The following is an 18,666-nucleotide window of genomic DNA, read 5'->3' as shown; positions in this document are numbered from 1 at the left end:
TGAACAAAGCGTAGGGCAATAAGATGTTTATCAAGGGTTTATTATGACACATACACAGTTGTTCAGATCTCCAGGGGCTCTGGGGTTTTGAACGTGACACATAGGACTTTCTGTTTCTGAGTTTCTTGGGCCTATGTTTCTGTAGTCATTGTTTCCATGGGTAATCGATTACTTGACCCATAGCCACTCATCTCAATATATAGCTCTGCTAGTGTCTAGGATCTTGATTTGTTTTGTTTTTTCCCCCAGAATCTGTTTCTGCAAATTCATTGCAATACTACCAGTGCTTCTGTAAACTTTATAGATGCATCGATCTATGCAGTTTTTGATGTGTCTGAATCATGTACAGGCATGGATCAATAGGTGCATGCCCACTACTGTTCAGAGAGTGATATTGGACCTTGTGTGCAAACAGGACATTGAGAATCCTATTGCATTTCCAGTCCACTCTGCAGTCTATATTCTGATCCATGCATTCAGCCTGTGTCCTTGTTTATATGCTTGTGGTCACTTGCTTTCATCAGAGGTGTTCTCAGCATTCAATCCACAAACTTGCCCACATTAAATATGTGCAAGGGATTTCCAGGGTATTATCTCTCCTTGTGTTCATTCCATACTAGAGCCTCAAACTGGTTTACAAACATACATTTATTAGTTTGAATTTCAGTGTCATGGACATTTTATTTGTATGTAGATGTTCATTGTCAGATGATGAAATACTGAATGGGCCCCCATTATAAGGCAGTGTCTAAGGGGGTAGACAATCTAGTTAATTGAAGAATAATGTGATAAATGTTCCTGGTTCATTACGTATTTGAGTATTACTTTGTATAGTTTTAGCATGTAATGTACTACTCTCTAGGTTTGGACCACATTATAATGAGGAATGAAGGTAGACATGTTGACTTAGACTCAGCGTTGAGCGTTCTATGCAAAGTGGGTCATGATGCCCTTGAAATGTGGGGACTCTTTGTTTGCAAGACACATTAAAGGCCTTTTAGATATGAAAGTTTATTTAATTTATTCATTAATTTGACAGTATATTTTGCATTTTAACTGTGAAAATGCCCCCTCTTCTTCCAATTTTGAGGTTGGATTAAAAAATATAAAGAAAGATGATCATGGTTTTATTAAATCTCTAAAAGTCTTATGCGTTTTTACACAAATGTCATGATTGTTATTGTACATAAGATTCAACCATTCAAGAAACAAGGATTAGAAATAATTTTGTCAGTGCTTTATCTTGAAATTATAATACCTCAGATATGCCTCTTTCTCCCAAGCAGAATTTTAAAGTAAATATATATGATTTATCTTTATTTTTTTTATATTTTGTATGAGTCAATAACAAATACAAGGATGTTTATTTTCTATTAATACCTACTAATGTTATTCATTATATCCACAGAGGAGTTTCTGCTGGAGGACATCAGGAACTACACTTACCTCACAAACGGCCACATGCCCGTCGGCGGCATTGACGATGTCTTGGAGTTCCGCAGCACAGTTGAAGCCATGACCATTATGGGCATCAACGCAGATGACCAGTCAGGTGGGCATGCCAATCTTAAGATATCTACATGGACATGCCAATACTTTGATATGTCCATCAACATGCCAATATTAACATGTTTAAATGGACATGCCACAGGTAATATGTTTTATATGGACATGCCAGAGGTAATATGTTTTATATGGAAATGCCAGAGGTAATATGTTTTATATGGACATGCCAATGGTAAGATGTTTACATGGATATGCCAATGGTAAGATGTTTACATGGACATGCCAAGGGTAAGATATTTAAATTGATATGCCAATGGGTATATGTTTTACATGGTTATGCCAATGGTAAGATGTTTACATGGACATGCCAATGGTAAGATATTTAAATGGATATGCCAATGGGTATATGTTTTACATGGATATGCCAATGGGTATATGTTTTACATGGACATGCCAATGGTAAGATATTTAAATGGATATGCTAATGGGTATATGTTTTACATGGATATGCCAATGGGTATATGTTTTACATGGATATGCCAATGGTAAGATGTTTATATGGACATGCCAATGGTAAGATGTTTACATGGATATGCCAATGGTAAGATGTTTAAATGGATATGCCAGTGGGTATATGTTTTACATGGATATGCCAATGGGTATATGTTTCCCATTGACATGCCAATGGTAAGTTGTTTACATGGATATATCAATGGTAAGATGTTTAAATGGAAAAACTGGATTTCTAATCAGTTCCTGTTTGTTTTTTCAGCCGTTTTCCGAGTGGTGTCTGCTGTGCTGCTGTTCGGCAACATGCGGTTCAAGGCAGAGCGGAACTCCGACCAAGCCACCTTGCCAGACAACACCGGTAATTCATCACACAAAAATAACAACTAAGTAATCTCATGAATTGTTGTTGAAAATTTCATTGGTAACAAGGCTAATATACTACTCAAAGGAATTTAAGGACCACCCGGTTCTTTCATATTACTATAGCTATTTTTTAACTTATCCTGCATTACTCCGTATTGCATTTACTGCTATGTTTGACAGAGAGACGAACTGTGTGAGATCCAGCTGCTGAAGAAAGTTGTCCCAACCAGCCCAGGAGGCAGCGCCCTCTCACAGTCGGCACGTGACCCGGAAGTCATGACGTCACACAAAAAGACATAACTGCTTTGTCACCTCCACGGACGGACGTACTTTGTATCCCTTGTGGAAATTAAAGCTTATTATTTGTTTTTTATATTTTGCGTGTTTCTACATTCATTATATGCTGCTACATTGTTACCTGATATGGGCCGTGACCTTAGGGTCTTCCCATTCGTAAATTGTAACGTTTATCGCTCGTCTGTGGCTCACGTCACAGTAATTTACGGGCGCAATGTTGTTCCCGCCATTTTGTTTTCTTTCCCGCCATTTTGGCCATTCACCACGTGGCCACGTAATGTCGTGTTCTGCGTTTTGAATTCTCTCTTTGGCTTGGGTAATACATTACATTTATGTATGTTGTTTTGGTGTGCTTAAAGCCTTGCCTTTTCGCTACCTCTCAGCGTAATTGTTTCTTCTCATAAACTTCAATATAATACGAAGTTTATGAGTTACATTATGTCTCCCGTACTCTGTGGTTTTGCCACATGGTTACGTGTTTGCTTAAGGCTTTGCCTTTTCGCTCCCTTTTAGCGTACTTGTTTATCTCATAAACTTTAATAAAATATACTGTTTTTGAGTTACTTTATGCTTCCCATACTTTGTGATTGGCCACACATTATGCTTCCCGCACTTTGTGGCTTTGCCACATAGTTATGTTTTGCTTAAATTCCAGATTTTCTGCCTTGCTGCACTTGTTTCCGCGGGAACAAATCTGGTCGGGGCCGCCCCTTTCTGCCGTGATTGTACGACGCCCTGTACTTTCACAAGGCAGTGCCGATGTTGCAGTCATTCGTAGCTGTGATCCTTCAGCTCATGCGAGTATCCAGGACACACCTCGCTCAACGTGCTCGTCGACCCCCACCTACGTTGACGGCAGCAGCGCTCAGCGGAGCTTCACGGCGGCTCCCAACGTAGAGTCTGCCTCCCATGGCACGACATACGACCGTTCACGGTCTCCTACTCCACTGGCGGCTCCAGCGCTCCCAACGTAGAGTCTGCCTCCCATGGCACGACATACGACCGTTCACGGTCTCCTACTCCACTGGCGGCTCCAGCGCTCCCAACGTAGAGTCTGCCTCCCCTGGCACGACATACGACCGTTCACGGTCTCCTACTCCACCGGCGGCTCCAGCGCTCCCAACGTAGAGTCTGCCTCCCCTGGCACGACATACGACCGTTCACGGTCTCCAACACCGTCAACGCTGATGTCTCCGGCGCCCCCGGCGCCTCCGATGACTCGGCGCCTCTGATGACGCGGCGCTCACGGCGCCCAAGGTGCTCCCGGCGCTCACGGCGCTCCCGGCGCCTCTGATGACGCGGCGCCTCTGATGACACAGCGCTCCCGGCGCCTCTGATGACACGGCGCTCCCGGCGCCTCTGATGACACGGCGCTCACGGCGCTCACGGCGCTCACGGCGCTCCCGGCGCCTCTGATGACGCGGCGCCTCTGATGACACGGCGCTCCCGGCGCCTCCGATGACCCGGCGCCTCTGATGACACGGCGCTCACGGCGCTCACGGCGCTCCCGGCGCTCCCAGCGCTCCCGGCGCCTCTGATGACACGGCGCCAACGGCGCCCACGGCGCTCCTGGCGCCTCTGATGACACGGCGCTCCCGGCGCCTCTGATGACTCGGCGCCTCCGATGTCTCGGCGCTCCCGGCGCCTCTGATGACACGGCGCCTCTGATGACTCGGCGCCGCTGATGTCTCGGCGCTCAACAAGCTTCATGACTTGTTCATGACAAGCTGATGACTCGGCGCCGCTGATGTCTCGGCGCTCAACAAGCTTCATGACTTGTTCATGACAAGCTGTTGACTCAGCGCCTCCGATGACTCTGATGTCTTCGGCGCTCAACAAGCTTCAGATCAATCAACAAGCTTTATCAAGCTCAGATCAACGAGCCGACCATCCGATCTTCTACTGCGGCTTAAGGGGCATCATCGGCAATCGCCTCCCCGGCGCCACTGCCCTCTTCTCTTGCTGCCGTCTCATAACTCGTCACACGGAGAAGCATGGTGAAACAACTGTCGCCGCTCCTTTCACTACTCTCCCGTCGGTCTTTGGGATCGTAAATATCGTTCTACTTCCTGGGTGGAATCATTTCAACCAATAGACAGTTGGTCTGATTCAACTTGCCCACTGAGACGTTATCCATAATCCCGTCGTTTAAAGCGCTATGATTCCGGAGAGATGACCTGCGGGTTTCCATCGAAACAGAGCGTCATGTGAACAGCGTCTGTTTTCAGATTCGACGACGACATCCACTTACAAAGAGTTTACTTCGTCGACATCGCAGACATCAACGCTGTTCTACCCTACCCTAGCGCCAGCGTTCCTGAGAGAGACTCTTCCTCGGCGCTCCCCGGGTTTTGCACGACGCCCATGGGGTTCCGTGTTTTATCGCAAAACTCGGGTACACCACTTGATCGTCTCTCACATAGTTCATTGAGGATTGTCTGTGTGTGGAGTTTGCACCTCAGTTCCGACTCCAAGGCGGTTTTCTCGGCTACTGCGCAGAGTGATTTACATGTCACGTGTCAAGTACTCGGACTGTCAACAACTCCGACCGGATTTAGGTCAACTTACCATGGCAAGGGGTGCCATGTATTTCTACAGATTGGTTTCCATGTCTACCTGTACGCTTGGTGATACCACTCAACCAGGCGCCTGTCGCAGTCCATCCATGCACGGATGTTGGAAACAATAGACCTCCTCTACCAACACGGCTGTCACGAGGAACCTTGTTTCATCAACCCTTCGCTATAAGAACGATAGCGCCTATAGGCGTTCAAGGGATGGAAGAGATCGCCTTCCTTCGTCCGGTTTGATCTTTTTTTGACTACGACACCTTCCTATCTTCCGCCTTGACTACCGGACACAGTGTCGATTTGATACTTAAAGTCCCTCGGCCGTCCCACTGACCCCTGTTGCATACCTGCCTCGTATCGTGTTGTCGTCCTCCATCGTCACCTCGATATAAGAACAGGAGTACTTATACGCCGCTTCAGGGATGAAAACGATCTCATTACTTCGTGCAATGGCCATATTGCCTCGACTTCCTACTACCCGGTTACGTCGATGCCCCGGCGGTCGATTGTGAAGCTGGTTTACTTCGTCTACTTGAGGTTGGCTCGCAGGCGATCACACCTTTTTCCGAATCGTACCGACGGTACGCAATCGCAGACCCCTGTTGCTGACTACCTCCCCTGCCACCTTGTCAGTGGCTAGTGGCCCACGCCAGCCCACATTGTGACCACCTGTGATCCAGAGATCAACACCATTGGCACAGCAACAGCCTCGAGATAAATGCTTATCCAGGACGGCACTTGCTGACAGTGCATTCTCGGTCACGCCCTGTTGATCGTGTCCACTGACGACGTCACCGTAGTGTGGTGTTTGCGGACCCAGAGTTCTCGCCCCTAGATCTGTTTGCCTCATATCTGAATGTGGCCAGCTGTCGTCTTCCATTCCACCTGTGCCGGATACGACCGCTGTGGCAGTCGAAGCCTTCCATCGTTCCTGAGAAGGATTACGCGCGTACGCTTTTCCGACTCCGGTTCTCCCTCCCACGGTTCTTCAGAGATCCAGGCCACTCGACCCCTGCCATTGACTTTGGTCTCGCCTTATTGGTCAGCCAGAAGTTGGGTTATCGACCTCCGAAACATAGCCAGAGACAACCCCTGGAACTTCCGGTGTGGTCCAACCTTCTGCTCCATCCACACGGTCTGTTAGAATGAGAAGCCACACCCTCATACCCGCATGTTATCGTCTGCACGCCTGACACACATGCAGAAAGCCAAGGGCTATTCGGCTAGAGCGACCAAGGCTATTGCTTCAGCCCACCGTCCATCTACAGGGGGACTGTATGCTGATAAATGATGCTTGTTCCAGGCATTTTGTTCTGACAAACACCAGGATCCGATGACAGCGTCACCGCAGATCCTGGATCAGTTCCTTCTGTACTTGTGTAGCACCCATCGGTTGAAGGGCTTACCACCCCCACATACCTGGTCGCCATCTACTCCGTTCTGGCCATCCCGGACGATCGGAGAAAGACGAAAATTCCCGACCTACGGGCCTGGCTGCGCTCGTTCAGTCTTGAAGACCTGAAGACCAAGTTTGGACCGCCTGCGTTGGATCTGAATGTGGTCTTCAACGCCCTTCGAACCACTCCCCTCGTCTTCCTTCTACGACCTTAAGTAGAAGACGGGTGTTTCTACTGGTTTTGACTACTGCCGCTCGAGTCCATGTACAGCACGCCCTCGACGTCTCCCATGCCCGGTTCGAATGCGGTACCCAGGGCGCCGTTCATCATGGACCGTACTGGGACGTCAGCGTAAAGACTCAACTCCCAGGACAGCCTGATAGATCATTCCTTGTCCCCTCCCCCCTCGTCCAGTGCGGGTGCCGAGGATGAGGATGAGCGTCATTATGCCCAGTAAGGGCACTGAAGGTTATTCTACGATCTAAAGACTGCCGCAAGTCTAGGAAACACCTTTTTCTGCCGGTCTCCCCTTCGTCGCTGTCGTTGGTCAGCCGGAATACTTTTCCCTGTGGCTCCGGGCGGTCATCCTTAAAGCGTATGAGCCGCCGGATTGGACCCTCCCCCCAAAGGCTATTACCTGAAATAAAATGAGATCAGGGCGATCGTTTATTTACACTGGTTCTTCACGGTATACTGTTCCATCCCGTCGTTCAGGGAAGCCTGTTCGTGGCGATCGGACACCGCCTTCACCAACCACTACTTCCGTGATGTAGCCTTGAAAGTTGTCGCCGGCGTTCAAAGTTTTGGTCCCTGGTTGTAGCCCAACAGGTCATCTATCTCCGACGCCACTGATTCTCCGATACCCTGAGCGGGGCCCGTCGACCTCTCTGGTGTTTATCACCCCAGACGAGACGGCTCTCTTGCGTTCCGCATTCGCTCTTAGGTCAGTTTTAGTTTTGGGTTACCCGACTCATTCTATTGCTGTCACCTATCCGGGTTTTACTTTTTGCATCAACTCTCGTTTCCTGACGACAGGAATGGTAGTAGATGTGGACACCGGCGCCGGCGCCGACGCCAACGCCAACGCCGCTGCTTCTCTGGTACCTGGGCGGTGCCCGTCGACCTCACCGGTGTTCCTTGCCTCCAGCCTAGAGGGCTCTCCTGCGTTTCGCATTCGCTCTTGGGATTGGTCGTAGATTTTGCCGCCGACGCCGCTGATTCTTCGATTCCCCGAGCGGGGCCCGTCGAACTCTCTGGTGTTTATCACCTCAGATTAGCTCTAGGTTCTACTGCGTTTCGCTTTCGCTCTTCGGTAAGTTATATATTTTGGCTACACGCCTCATTGTATTTCGGTTACCTATTCGGGCGTTTCGTTTTTGCATCGACTCTTGTTTCCTGAAGACAGGAATGGTCGTAGATGTTCCGGTCATCACTTGTATGCGGTGCGGATTCATCGGACCTTGACGAGGGTTTAATATGGTTCACATCTGCAAGTATGCCCACCGGCCAAGCCGTCTGATAAAGATGCAATACGGAGTAATGCAGGATAAGTTAAAAAATTTAGTAAAATCTAAATATTTTTTACATTTGTATACTTATCCTGCATTACGAAGTCTAAGTGCCCTCCCTTTCGCTACGCTACCTCCCCACGAAGTTTCAGATGTTATGTTTAAAGCAGTTATGTCTTTTTGTGTGACGTCATGACTTCCGGGTCACGTGCCGACTGTGAGAGGGCGCTGCCTCCTGGGCTGGTTGGGACAACTTTCTTCAGCAGCTGGATCTCACACAGTTCGTCTCTCTGTCAAACATAGCAGTAAATGCAATACGGAGTAATGCAGGATAAGTATACAAATGTAAAAAATATTTAGATTTTACTAAATCTATCATGCCATGACATGTAAACTGTAGTTATATGAAAGAATTGGGCTGTCCGTAACTTCTGTGGAGTACAAAGTAGACAATAAAATTATGGATAACAACTTCTTTATTATACTGTAATAGCAAAGTTGTCGTCCATATTTTTGGGGTCTACTTTGTCATTGTCACCTTTTTTAGAAATCCCTCTCAAACAATTTACTTTGGAGTAGTATAATTTCACCATTTTACAGTCTCTAGATATGGGTGTCAACACATGTGTTTTGCTGTTTTGACTTTGTGCACATTGGATCTCTGTCTCTGTAGTTGCTCAGAAGGCCTGCCATCTCCTTGGTCTGCCCGTGACGGCAATCACTCAAGCATTCCTCAAACCCAAGATCAAGGTCGGCAGGGACTCTGTAACCAAGGCCCAGACAAAAGCACAGGTAAGTTTCTAAAACGAGGAACTCTCATTTAATATTAACCTTACAATGTAATCTGATGTCTTGTTTGAGAAAAAGAGAAAGTAAAGCTAAGGGGAGGTAACTCATAACAATAACTCTCACAGGAGGAAAAGATACATCCACCTGAGCTGATTGGTTTTGAAGCTTACTTACATACCTTTGCAATTCAGAAATTAGTTTCTGTCTCAGCTACTCCGCTAAATGAATACTATATCACACTGACACACAATAAATGGATGATTTGACGCCTCATCTTTCAGGTTGAGTTTGCAGTGGAGGCCATTTCCAAGGCATTGTATGAGAGAATGTTCAAGTGGATCGTCTCGCGCATCAACCGATCGCTGGACAGAACAAAGAGACAGGGTGCTAGCTTTATTGGTATCTTGGACATTGCTGGTTTCGAAATCTTCAAGGTAACTAGCTGTGATGTTTCCCCATCTATCTCCTGCTTCCATAGCTTCCTATTGTGTCTTTATTTGGCTCATCTTCATCGTTATTCAGTTCATTCCAACATAGATGCCGTAAGTGTGCACTACTATACATACATAGTGTATTATTTATATTTAGTGTCAGTGTTTTCATTTATTCATGTGTTTTATATGGATTATCAGAAGTTATTTCTTTCCAGTCAATCAAAATTGAAAGGCCATCTGCCTAAGAATGTTAAATCTATTTTTAATCCTTTCATGATGATATAATTGATACATTCAAATTAGGGTACAATATCATCAAGAGATTTCCATTGCAACTGTTAATTTGAATGTTAGTTGCTAAGGCAGTTAAGTATTAAAAGATCTGTAATGTGATCATATTGGTAACAGGGATTTATCTAGACCTACTCAGAGGCCGATATCCGGCCCCAAGTCCTCAGCGAATGTGAGAAAAACATTCAAATGGGAATTTAAAATTTCCCAATTCATATTACAATTTGTCCCAATTAGTTTGGCATCCTAGATAAATCCCTGATTAAGGAAGATCGCTGTACTTGTACCTGGCTATTTCTTATCGCCCCCTTTCATAGTGTGTGGTTTGTTGTCGATTTGCTGCTTCTCATCTTGAGTTTTGTCTCGGCATTCAGCCGTCAATCAGGAACAGCATCATATTCCGGTACATACATTGATTAAATCACTGCAATCACTTCATTGTTTGCCATAGTGTCAGGAAGACGTATACGACGAAAAAAATACCATGTACTTTACGGTCGCAGCAGGATCGGTAAAACTTGCATCCTTGTTGAAATCCAATCCGTGTGACGAAGCATCGTTTTTGAAACCCTTCATTGCTATTGCTCTTCTTTTTACCCCTCGGATATGTTCCCATTTTACCCCATTTCTTCTTAATACTTCTCATCAAATGATTCTCTGCTTTTCCATATTTATTTATTTTTCTCCATATTTTAACTCCTTCAGTCCACCGAAAAGGTAAACTACTTGCTCGCAAGTGCCCTTGTCTGGCTGATGTAGTCCAGCAGTGTCCGATTACCACTTATTTCATTCAATAGCATGTGAATTGCCAATAGATTTCACAATGTTATTTGTTGTCTTATTTCAAACATTATGAGATTTAAGTTTAGCAAACAGCATGCACGTGTTGTTCCCAACTTGTAGCAGAGAATGTTAATGTCATATTTTCTTGTTTCATAAGTTTATTCTCCCTTAGTTTTTTCATTCGTGTATTTTTTCAAATATTATTGAACCTTAATTTTTTTAGTTCTGTTGTACTTTCGGGGGGGTTGAGGTCAATTCTGGAAATGTTTGAAGCAACAGAATGAAATAAGTCATTTTTCTCTCCCCATGATAGAATTCCTCCTTAATATGTTTGTTTCTCCTGTCGCATTAATGATTAAATTGTTGGTGTGGCACTAACAGTTGTTGCTCCCAAGTTTGCTATGATCGTGCATGGTATCACCATTGACTATGCAAACTTCTCTGAGACGTCAACTTTGATGAATGTCAGAATAAAGCTCATCAATGAATCTTGAAGAATTAAAGGATGTACTAGGCTTTAAAAACTATTTAATGTTTATTAGGTTATGTGGCCTGGTTGATGCATTTCTATTCCCATTACTAGGGGACATAGGAGTTGTCTAGGTGCATCTATTCGCTGTGCAGAATTTGGTCCCTGAGGCAGGCCAGAAAGCTATGATGGTTGGAGTCCTGGTTTGTCTTGATTACGACTGTAGGTTTGTCAGCAACAGTGGTAATCATCAAAGACCTGCATCGGTTGGGGCTTTTGTCCTACATCAAGCTTCCCGTTACTGGCCAGATGATCAGATATATAAAATGACATTCTCTTTATTTTGTTTTCATCTTTTAATTTGAAAGACTGAGAAGCCAACCCTTGAACGTGGTTGCTTTCAAAAGAGCCCCGTTAACTCCATGACATCAGTTTTCAACAAATGTGAAACACTCACTAATATGTAGAGGTTGGCGTCTCTTGACACAGCTACTAAACTGTATTTGTTTTTCTTACATTGGAAATATGTTTAAATTTTGAACAACTTTGCTAACAGGTGTGAAAGTTGTTTAATTAACCAAAAGTGTGCATGTCAGTGGAACTAAAACAATGCCTTCATAAGGCACACAAGTACAAGTAGGAAGATATCGCCTTGTAATGTTTGAAATTGGAGGAAACTATTCCTATGTCTTATTGAGATTTCACAGATTACATGTGTCATTGATTGGCAATGGTTAAGTGAGATTTCTTGATAAATATTAACAGATTAATTGGTGCATGATATTTTCGAAATTTAACTTTTATTGTAAGAAGTTCCTGTTTCAAGTCACAGTTCCTGTAGGGGATTAGCAATAGATTACAAGATCAACTGGGAGGGTTAGTTTACCTATTTCTGACTTTCACTTTCTTCTCTTGTGCTTTACACTCATTGTAATTTACGTTACTTCAAACTGATTAGTACAACACTTTCTATATTTATGTTGTAATGCATGCTTTTGTTTCAGATGTTGAGATTTATTTATCATTTGGATTGACTGTTTTGTAAGATCAGTGTCAGCAATGGATTGGATGAGTTTCCGGTCACCTTTTCTAGACTTGTAGAGTTTTAGCAAGAATGGCCATGCTTTTGGGGCCCATTTTCCCAACTTTATGGTCCCAGCTATGCTTTTTCATTTTGATTCAAAATCTGCCAACTTAAATGTCCAACTGTTGCATGAAACGTTGTGAGTTTTGGCAGACATATGCTGAAGACAGATGGTTCCAGGAATAATATGGCAGAACACTTTGTTGTATCATGATAAGAAATATTTTTAGATAATGTTTTTTTTATAAATTAAAGATGAAGGAAGTCTCTCTCTTTTTCATGTAGGCTTATAAATTTATAAATATTCAGGTTCGGTTAAGGTCACCACTTACTTTAATACCTAAATATTTTCATTTGGATTTATTGTCACATAATCTTCTGTAAATGATCAAAGGGAGACAACTCCCTTTATATGGATATGCCAAATGCTTGATTTAGATATTGACAGTATGGTAGAAACAGCTTCCTACATCAAAGAATTCATAGAAACAGCAGACTCTTCTTTTGATAATGTGTGCTTCTCTATTTACCACAGGAATTGTGTGATCTGCAAGTGGATGTTCCTAGCAACCATTTTGTGTGTTTCAGATGAATTCCTTTGAACAACTGTGCATCAACTACACTAATGAGAAGCTGCAGCAGTTGTTCAACCACACCATGTTCATCTTGGAGCAGGAAGAATACCAGAGAGAAGGCATTGAATGGAAGTTCATCGACTTTGGTCTTGATCTTCAACCCACAATTGACCTTCTGGAGAAGGTTAGCTTGTCCATCACTTCGAGCAGAGAATCAATGACTGAATACTCTAGAGATACGAAACATGAATATGATCTGTGCCAAAATAATATCTGATCTTATATTTAAAAGAACGTAAAATGCACTGAAGTGAATCCTTAGGTGACACAGTAACATAGAAAGCTATCTTTTGTTCATACTTTCAACTGGAAGATTGTGGTAGAGGTCAAATGTAGCCTTCAAATTTTCTCCTGTCACCTTACTTACTTGTGTTATTTGTCCACAGCCGATGGGTATTCTCGCTCTTCTGGATGAAGAGTGTTGGTTCCCGAAGGCCACAGACAAGACATTTGTTGAGAAACTGACGGCCCAACACACTGGTCACCCCAAGTTCCACAAACCTGACTTCAGGGCAGATGCTGACTTCTCCCTTGTCCACTACGCCGGCAGAGTAAGTAAATAGCCCAGGCGGCACTTCAATACTATATGTGACCTGTCATCTCAAGGTTTCCAACTACTTGTTTGCCTGGCCCAGACAACCTATGCTTGAACCAAGCAGCTAAATGCATCTGGTGGTAAGGCACCCTGATGGCTGGTGACATGGCACCCCGATGGCTGGTGACATGGCACACCGATGGCTTGTGACATGGCACCCCGATGGCTGGTGACATGGCACCCCGATGGCTGGTGACATGGCACCCTGATGGCTGGTGACATTTCACTTACACTGACTGATAATCACAGGCTGCCGACACAGGTGGAATGTTGCTGCATGCAAAGTAAAAATATCATTCTTACACATACACATAACCCTGCCATAGAGTTTGATGTCCGGCCATTAAGTATTTAAGTTACTCAGTGGATGACCACAAAGTATGACCCAACTATTCATTGTGGCTTGTGTCTTGTTAGGTCACAGCGTTTTAGGTCAGTTTGTTTCAATGACATTGACTGATTGTAAACCAAAATGTCATACAATACTTTAAAAGATTTGGCAATGTAGAAATATGTCATATCAAAAGTTAAAAAAATATTTGATGAAATGATAAAATACAGTCCCATACTGATCAATGCAGGTATTGGAAAGAGGGACAAGGCTCTGGCAGATTGGCAGTCCCAGCATGCATCATTCAAAGACCACTTTATTTGCCAAACTAAAATTTTATTATGTATTTTTTTTTAAATAATTGAATAACAGATTGAACATAATTTTTTGGTGTGTGTGTGTGTGTGTTACTGACTGTTGTCTTGTCTGCAGGTTGATTACCAGGCTGCTAATTGGCTTCTCAAGAACATGGACCCTCTCAATGAAAATGTGGTATCATTGATGCAGGCTTCCTCGGATAACTTCGTAGCATCAATCTGGAAAGATGGTACGCCTTTAGTGGCTCTTTGAATATATATACTACTAAAAAGAAGTAAAAGAACAGCTGATAAATCTATATGAATGACTTAAGATCTTTTTAGTGCTAAGGTCACTTCGAGGAACAGGGCCGTGATTGTCAGGCTTTGACTTTCTGACTAGAAATATTATATGTATTATGTTGTTTTTTCTGGACCTTACTCACTTATACAGAGATAGCTGTGATGTAGGTGAAATATACAAACCATGAGCTGATGTATAACGGTGAGCTCCATGTTACAGCTGAGATTGTAGGGATATATATCGTGAGTTGAGTGAGCTGATATATAATGGCGAGGTCCATGTTACAGCTGAGATTGTGGGGATATATATCGTGAGTTGAGTGAGCTGATGTATAATGGCGAGCTTCATGTTTCAGCTGAGATTGTGGGGATATATATCATGAGTTGAGTGAGCTTATGTATAATGGTGAGCTCCATGTTACAGCTGAAAATGTGGGGATGTATATAGTGAGTTGAGTGAGCTGATTTATAATGGCAAGCTCCATGTTACAGCTGAGTATGTGGGGATGTATATCGTGAGTTGAGTGAGCTGATGTATAATGGCGAGCTTCATGTTACAGCTGAGAATATGGGGATATATATCGTGAGTTGAGTGAGCTGATGTATAATGGCGAGCTTCATGTTACAGCTGAGAATATGGGGATATATATCGTGAGTTGAGTGAGCTGATTTATAATGGCAAGCTCCATGTTACAGCTGAAAATGTGGGGATGTATATCGTGAGTTGAGTGAGCTGATTTATAATGGCGAGCTCCATGTTACAGCTGAGAATGTGGGGATGTATATCGTGAGTTGAGTGAGCTGATGTATAATGGCGAGCTTCATGTTACAGCTGAGATTGTGTGGATAGAACGTAAGCTCATGTATAATGGCAACTCCATGTTACAGCTGAGATTGTGGGGATATATGTCGTTAGTTGAGCGAGCTGATGTATAATGGCGAGCTTCATGTTACAGCTGAGATTGTGTGGATATAACGTAAGCTGATGTATAATGGCGAGCTCCATGTTTCAGCTGAGATTGTGGGGATGGGAGCAGCTGCAGCTGTGGACACGATGTTCGGGTCCCGCACACGCAAGGGCATGTTCCGTACGGTTGGCCAGCTGTACAAGGAGCAGCTCGCCAAACTCATGGCCACCCTCAGAAACACCAACCCCAACTTTGTCAGATGTATCATTCCCAACCATGAGAAGAAGGTAAATAGATGCAAGGAACACAACACAGCATGAAATCAGGATAAGTTTATGTAGGGTTGTTGTGGACACAAATGTATTGATTGGCTGAAATGCTTTCTGTTTAATAAGCGCCATGCATGTTTTTGATGATTCTACTTTTTATTTGTGTAGTTTGCCTTTGAGGCAAGGCATATTTTCAAATATCCACACAAGGCAGCTTTGACGTAGAAGAAATTATTAAAAGTGACAGTGACACTCTCACCCTTGATACATTCTTGGCAGGACTTTCATACAACTCCATAATCCAGAGATGGAATTTGGCGAGTCAGTATGTCTAATGTTAAAGGTATTCAATAAGCCAGTTGAATTTCATGGTTTTTAAGGGGCATCCACTTTTTGGGCCTGTAAATGTTTCAGGTTGGGCTCGTAAATGTTTCAGGTTGGGCTCGTAAGTGTTTCAGGTTATGTTGCATCCCTGGAAGTGCATGTCACAAAGACTAATGGTTTTGTTTTTCCAACTGCAGGCTGGTAAGATAGACTCTCCCCTAGTGCTGGAGCAGCTGAGATGCAATGGTGTCTTGGAGGGCATCCGAATCTGCCGCCAAGGTTTCCCCAACAGAATCCTCTTCCAGGAGTTCCGACAGAGATATGAGATCCTCACACCCAATGCCATCCCCCGAGGATTCATGGACGGCAAAAAGGCTGTAGAGAAAATGGTAAGTATCAGAACTCTTAATTGTGGTACACATGATGTGTCTGTATTCTTGTGGTTAACACCACACATGAGTTGAAGTGAATCTATTATGTACATCTCAACATGCTAGTTGTTTCATAACAGATCAGTGCCTTGGAGTTGGACGGCAACTTGTTCCGCGTTGGTCAGAGCAAGATCTTCTTCCGTGCTGGAGTGTTGGCCCACCTGGAGGAGGAGAGAGACCTCAAGCTCACCGACATCATCATCCAGTTCCAGTCCCTTGCCAGGGGACTGTTGGCCAGAAGGTTGGTCATTTAGACACTTTTTTCCATCTTTGAGGGAGTACAGATTATCTCCCCTTAAGGGTTTCAGTGTCCCAGTTCTTTGTGCAGTGTGTAGCATAGACTTGCTTGTATCAAAGATGTGTGTTCAAATACACTGATCATGATCCTTGGTCTTGTCAGCACCATTCCTGTGCCTGTGCATTGCATCAAAGTGGTAGCTGACTAAGACCTGCATTACTTTGGGCTTTGGGCCTGCATTAAGCTGACATTGAAAGCTCACAAAGGCATGAAATGAAACCCAACTTTACTCACCCTAATGAGTTTAATTATATTCTAAGAGAGTGTTGGGGAGTGTTTCAGACCTTCATCACTCCAAAGTACCGGGTTCTGTTCCCAGGGTTTTACAAAATATTGCATGATTATGCATTCACGTTTGAAATGGGCTCCCAAAAATGACATTGTGAAAAACTATTGGTGTCTTTTTCTTTAAATTTATAAAAAAATTGTAGATTACATGTTCCATATAAACTATCATTTCTGTTTTGATACACTCATTGTTCAGTGTGTCGATGCTTGATTTTCTTCATCTAACATTGAAAACCTCATATACAGTAGGCTTAGTCTTCTGAGCCTGTGCAGATATTAAGAATGTTTTAAATGTGCCACATATGGACAGCCTGGCACCCTATGTTCTTGCCCCCAAACTTTATTACTGAGAGTCAGAAAATTGATACACCCATGCTGGTTCATTACACTGAAAGGGGTGGTCAGGTAGCCTAGTGGTTAAAGTGTTCGCTCATCACGCCGAAGACCCAGGTTCGATTCCCGACATGGGTACAATGTGTGAAGCTCGTTTCTGGTGTCCCCTGCCGTGATATTGCTGGAATATTGCTAAAAGTGGCGAAAAACCATACTCACTCACTCTTTACACTGAATCTCTTTTCTCATTTTCTTTGCTTTTTATTGTCCAGAAACCACATGAGGCGTCTGCAACAGATCAATGCTATCCGTGTGATCCAGAGGAACTGTGCTGCTTACCTGAAACTGAGGAACTGGCAGTGGTGGAGACTCTTCACTAAGGTAGGTATACACCTCCTATTGCCTCCTACTTGTATGTAATTGAAGTCTACAAATGTAGCACCTTATTCATGGTCAGACAACAATCCATAGGTTCAGGTAAGACTCAATAACACAATTTGACAATGCTTGATGACACATAATATTGGGTAAATTATTGATTTTTTTTTTTTTTACCTAGACACAGCATGAACTTGGAGTTATGTTCTTTTGAACCCTGTTTCTGAACAGGTGCTTGTTATTGAGTCACATGACACATCACGTATGATGTTCCCTCCAAAGGCAAAGAGTACCTGTATTTCTATTAATGGCATAGGATTTACTTTAGATATAGTTACTCTTAGGACTGAACTGAAAGTTGCTCTTGGAGCTTTTATGAATGTACACTTAAGTAAAATGTTTAGATTAGAATTATTTTAGGCACCTTAAGATACTTTTTGTAGAATCTTCATGAATGCAATCCCTGAAAATCATTTTAGATCTCTAGCTCTAAAATGTACAATTGTAACACATGATCAAACAGTCAACATAACTGTTTATGAGAATAGTTAGGTAAAGCTTGTTTCAATTTCTTTTATCTGTGTCACAGAATAGGCTTGTCTACTGGCGCTATGTTTACTTTGAAACGATCTCTTGTCGTCATCATGGCCTCTACGGCGTGTCACCTGCGACAGGGCATTGAAAACAAGGGTTGTGGAAGAATCACCTTGGTGTAGGTTGATGTATGAATTGTTTGGTCTTCCCAGGTGAAGCCGCTGCTGCAGGTGACCGGGCAGGAGGAGAAGCAAAAGGTGGTCGAGGAGGAGCTGAAGAAGGTCAAGGACAGTTTCGATAAACAGAAGCAGGATTACGATGAAGTCGAGCGTCGCTATGCACAAATCATCGAGGAGAAAAACATCCTGGCTGAACAGTTGGAGGCTGAGAGCGCTATCTGTCAAGAGGCTGAGGAGGTGAATACTCGAAGCAATGATTTTGATGACTTTGATTTTAAAACAAAACTCTCCTGTGAGGATTCCTGTCTGAATTGTCATTGTTGTAAACTTTGGAAATGAGGTTGTTGGCCTGTGTGCCTTGGCTGATGGGTAGCACTGTCCATGCATTCACACACTGTTTTGCCTGGTCCTTACTCGATGCCTTATGTACATCATGTGGTTGGAGTGTTGCTGACTCACTGAAGATATAACTAGTGCCAATAGTGAAATCTCAAAAGTCAAGGTCATTGAATGGTAGAAATTACTTGTGAAAGTTTGTACTTTGTAAGACAATGTTGGACTTT

General features: G+C 43.6%; 1 protein-coding gene across 8 annotated transcripts in view; it reads left to right on the top strand.

Annotated features, from left to right (window-relative positions):
* LOC124132763 (myosin heavy chain, non-muscle-like) overlaps window positions 1-18,666 on the top strand; it is a 73,560-nt gene that overhangs the window by 38,078 nt on the left and 16,816 nt on the right. For all 8 annotated transcript variants that reach the window (XM_046496872.2, XM_046496871.2, XM_046496873.2 and 5 more), the window contains 12 exons: window positions 1,409-1,552; window positions 2,279-2,374; window positions 8,825-8,943; window positions 9,222-9,374; window positions 12,590-12,760; window positions 13,023-13,187; window positions 13,995-14,109; window positions 15,175-15,356; window positions 15,860-16,051; window positions 16,174-16,334; window positions 17,285-17,393; window positions 18,137-18,340. In XM_046496872.2, the coding sequence (XP_046352828.1) occupies window positions 1,409-1,552; window positions 2,279-2,374; window positions 8,825-8,943; window positions 9,222-9,374; window positions 12,590-12,760; window positions 13,023-13,187; window positions 13,995-14,109; window positions 15,175-15,356; window positions 15,860-16,051; window positions 16,174-16,334; window positions 17,285-17,393; window positions 18,137-18,340 (1,811 nt within the window). The remainder of the gene's footprint in view (window positions 1-1,408; window positions 1,553-2,278; window positions 2,375-8,824; window positions 8,944-9,221; window positions 9,375-12,589; window positions 12,761-13,022; window positions 13,188-13,994; window positions 14,110-15,174; window positions 15,357-15,859; window positions 16,052-16,173; window positions 16,335-17,284; window positions 17,394-18,136; window positions 18,341-18,666) is intronic.

The sequence above is a fragment of the Haliotis rufescens genome, unplaced genomic scaffold, assembly GCF_023055435.1.
Source record: "Haliotis rufescens isolate VD_foot unplaced genomic scaffold, xgHalRufe1.0.p SCAF_11, whole genome shotgun sequence".
Taxonomy (NCBI): Eukaryota; Metazoa; Mollusca; class Gastropoda; order Lepetellida; family Haliotidae; genus Haliotis; species Haliotis rufescens.
This window is presented reverse-complemented; position numbering and strand designations above follow the sequence as displayed.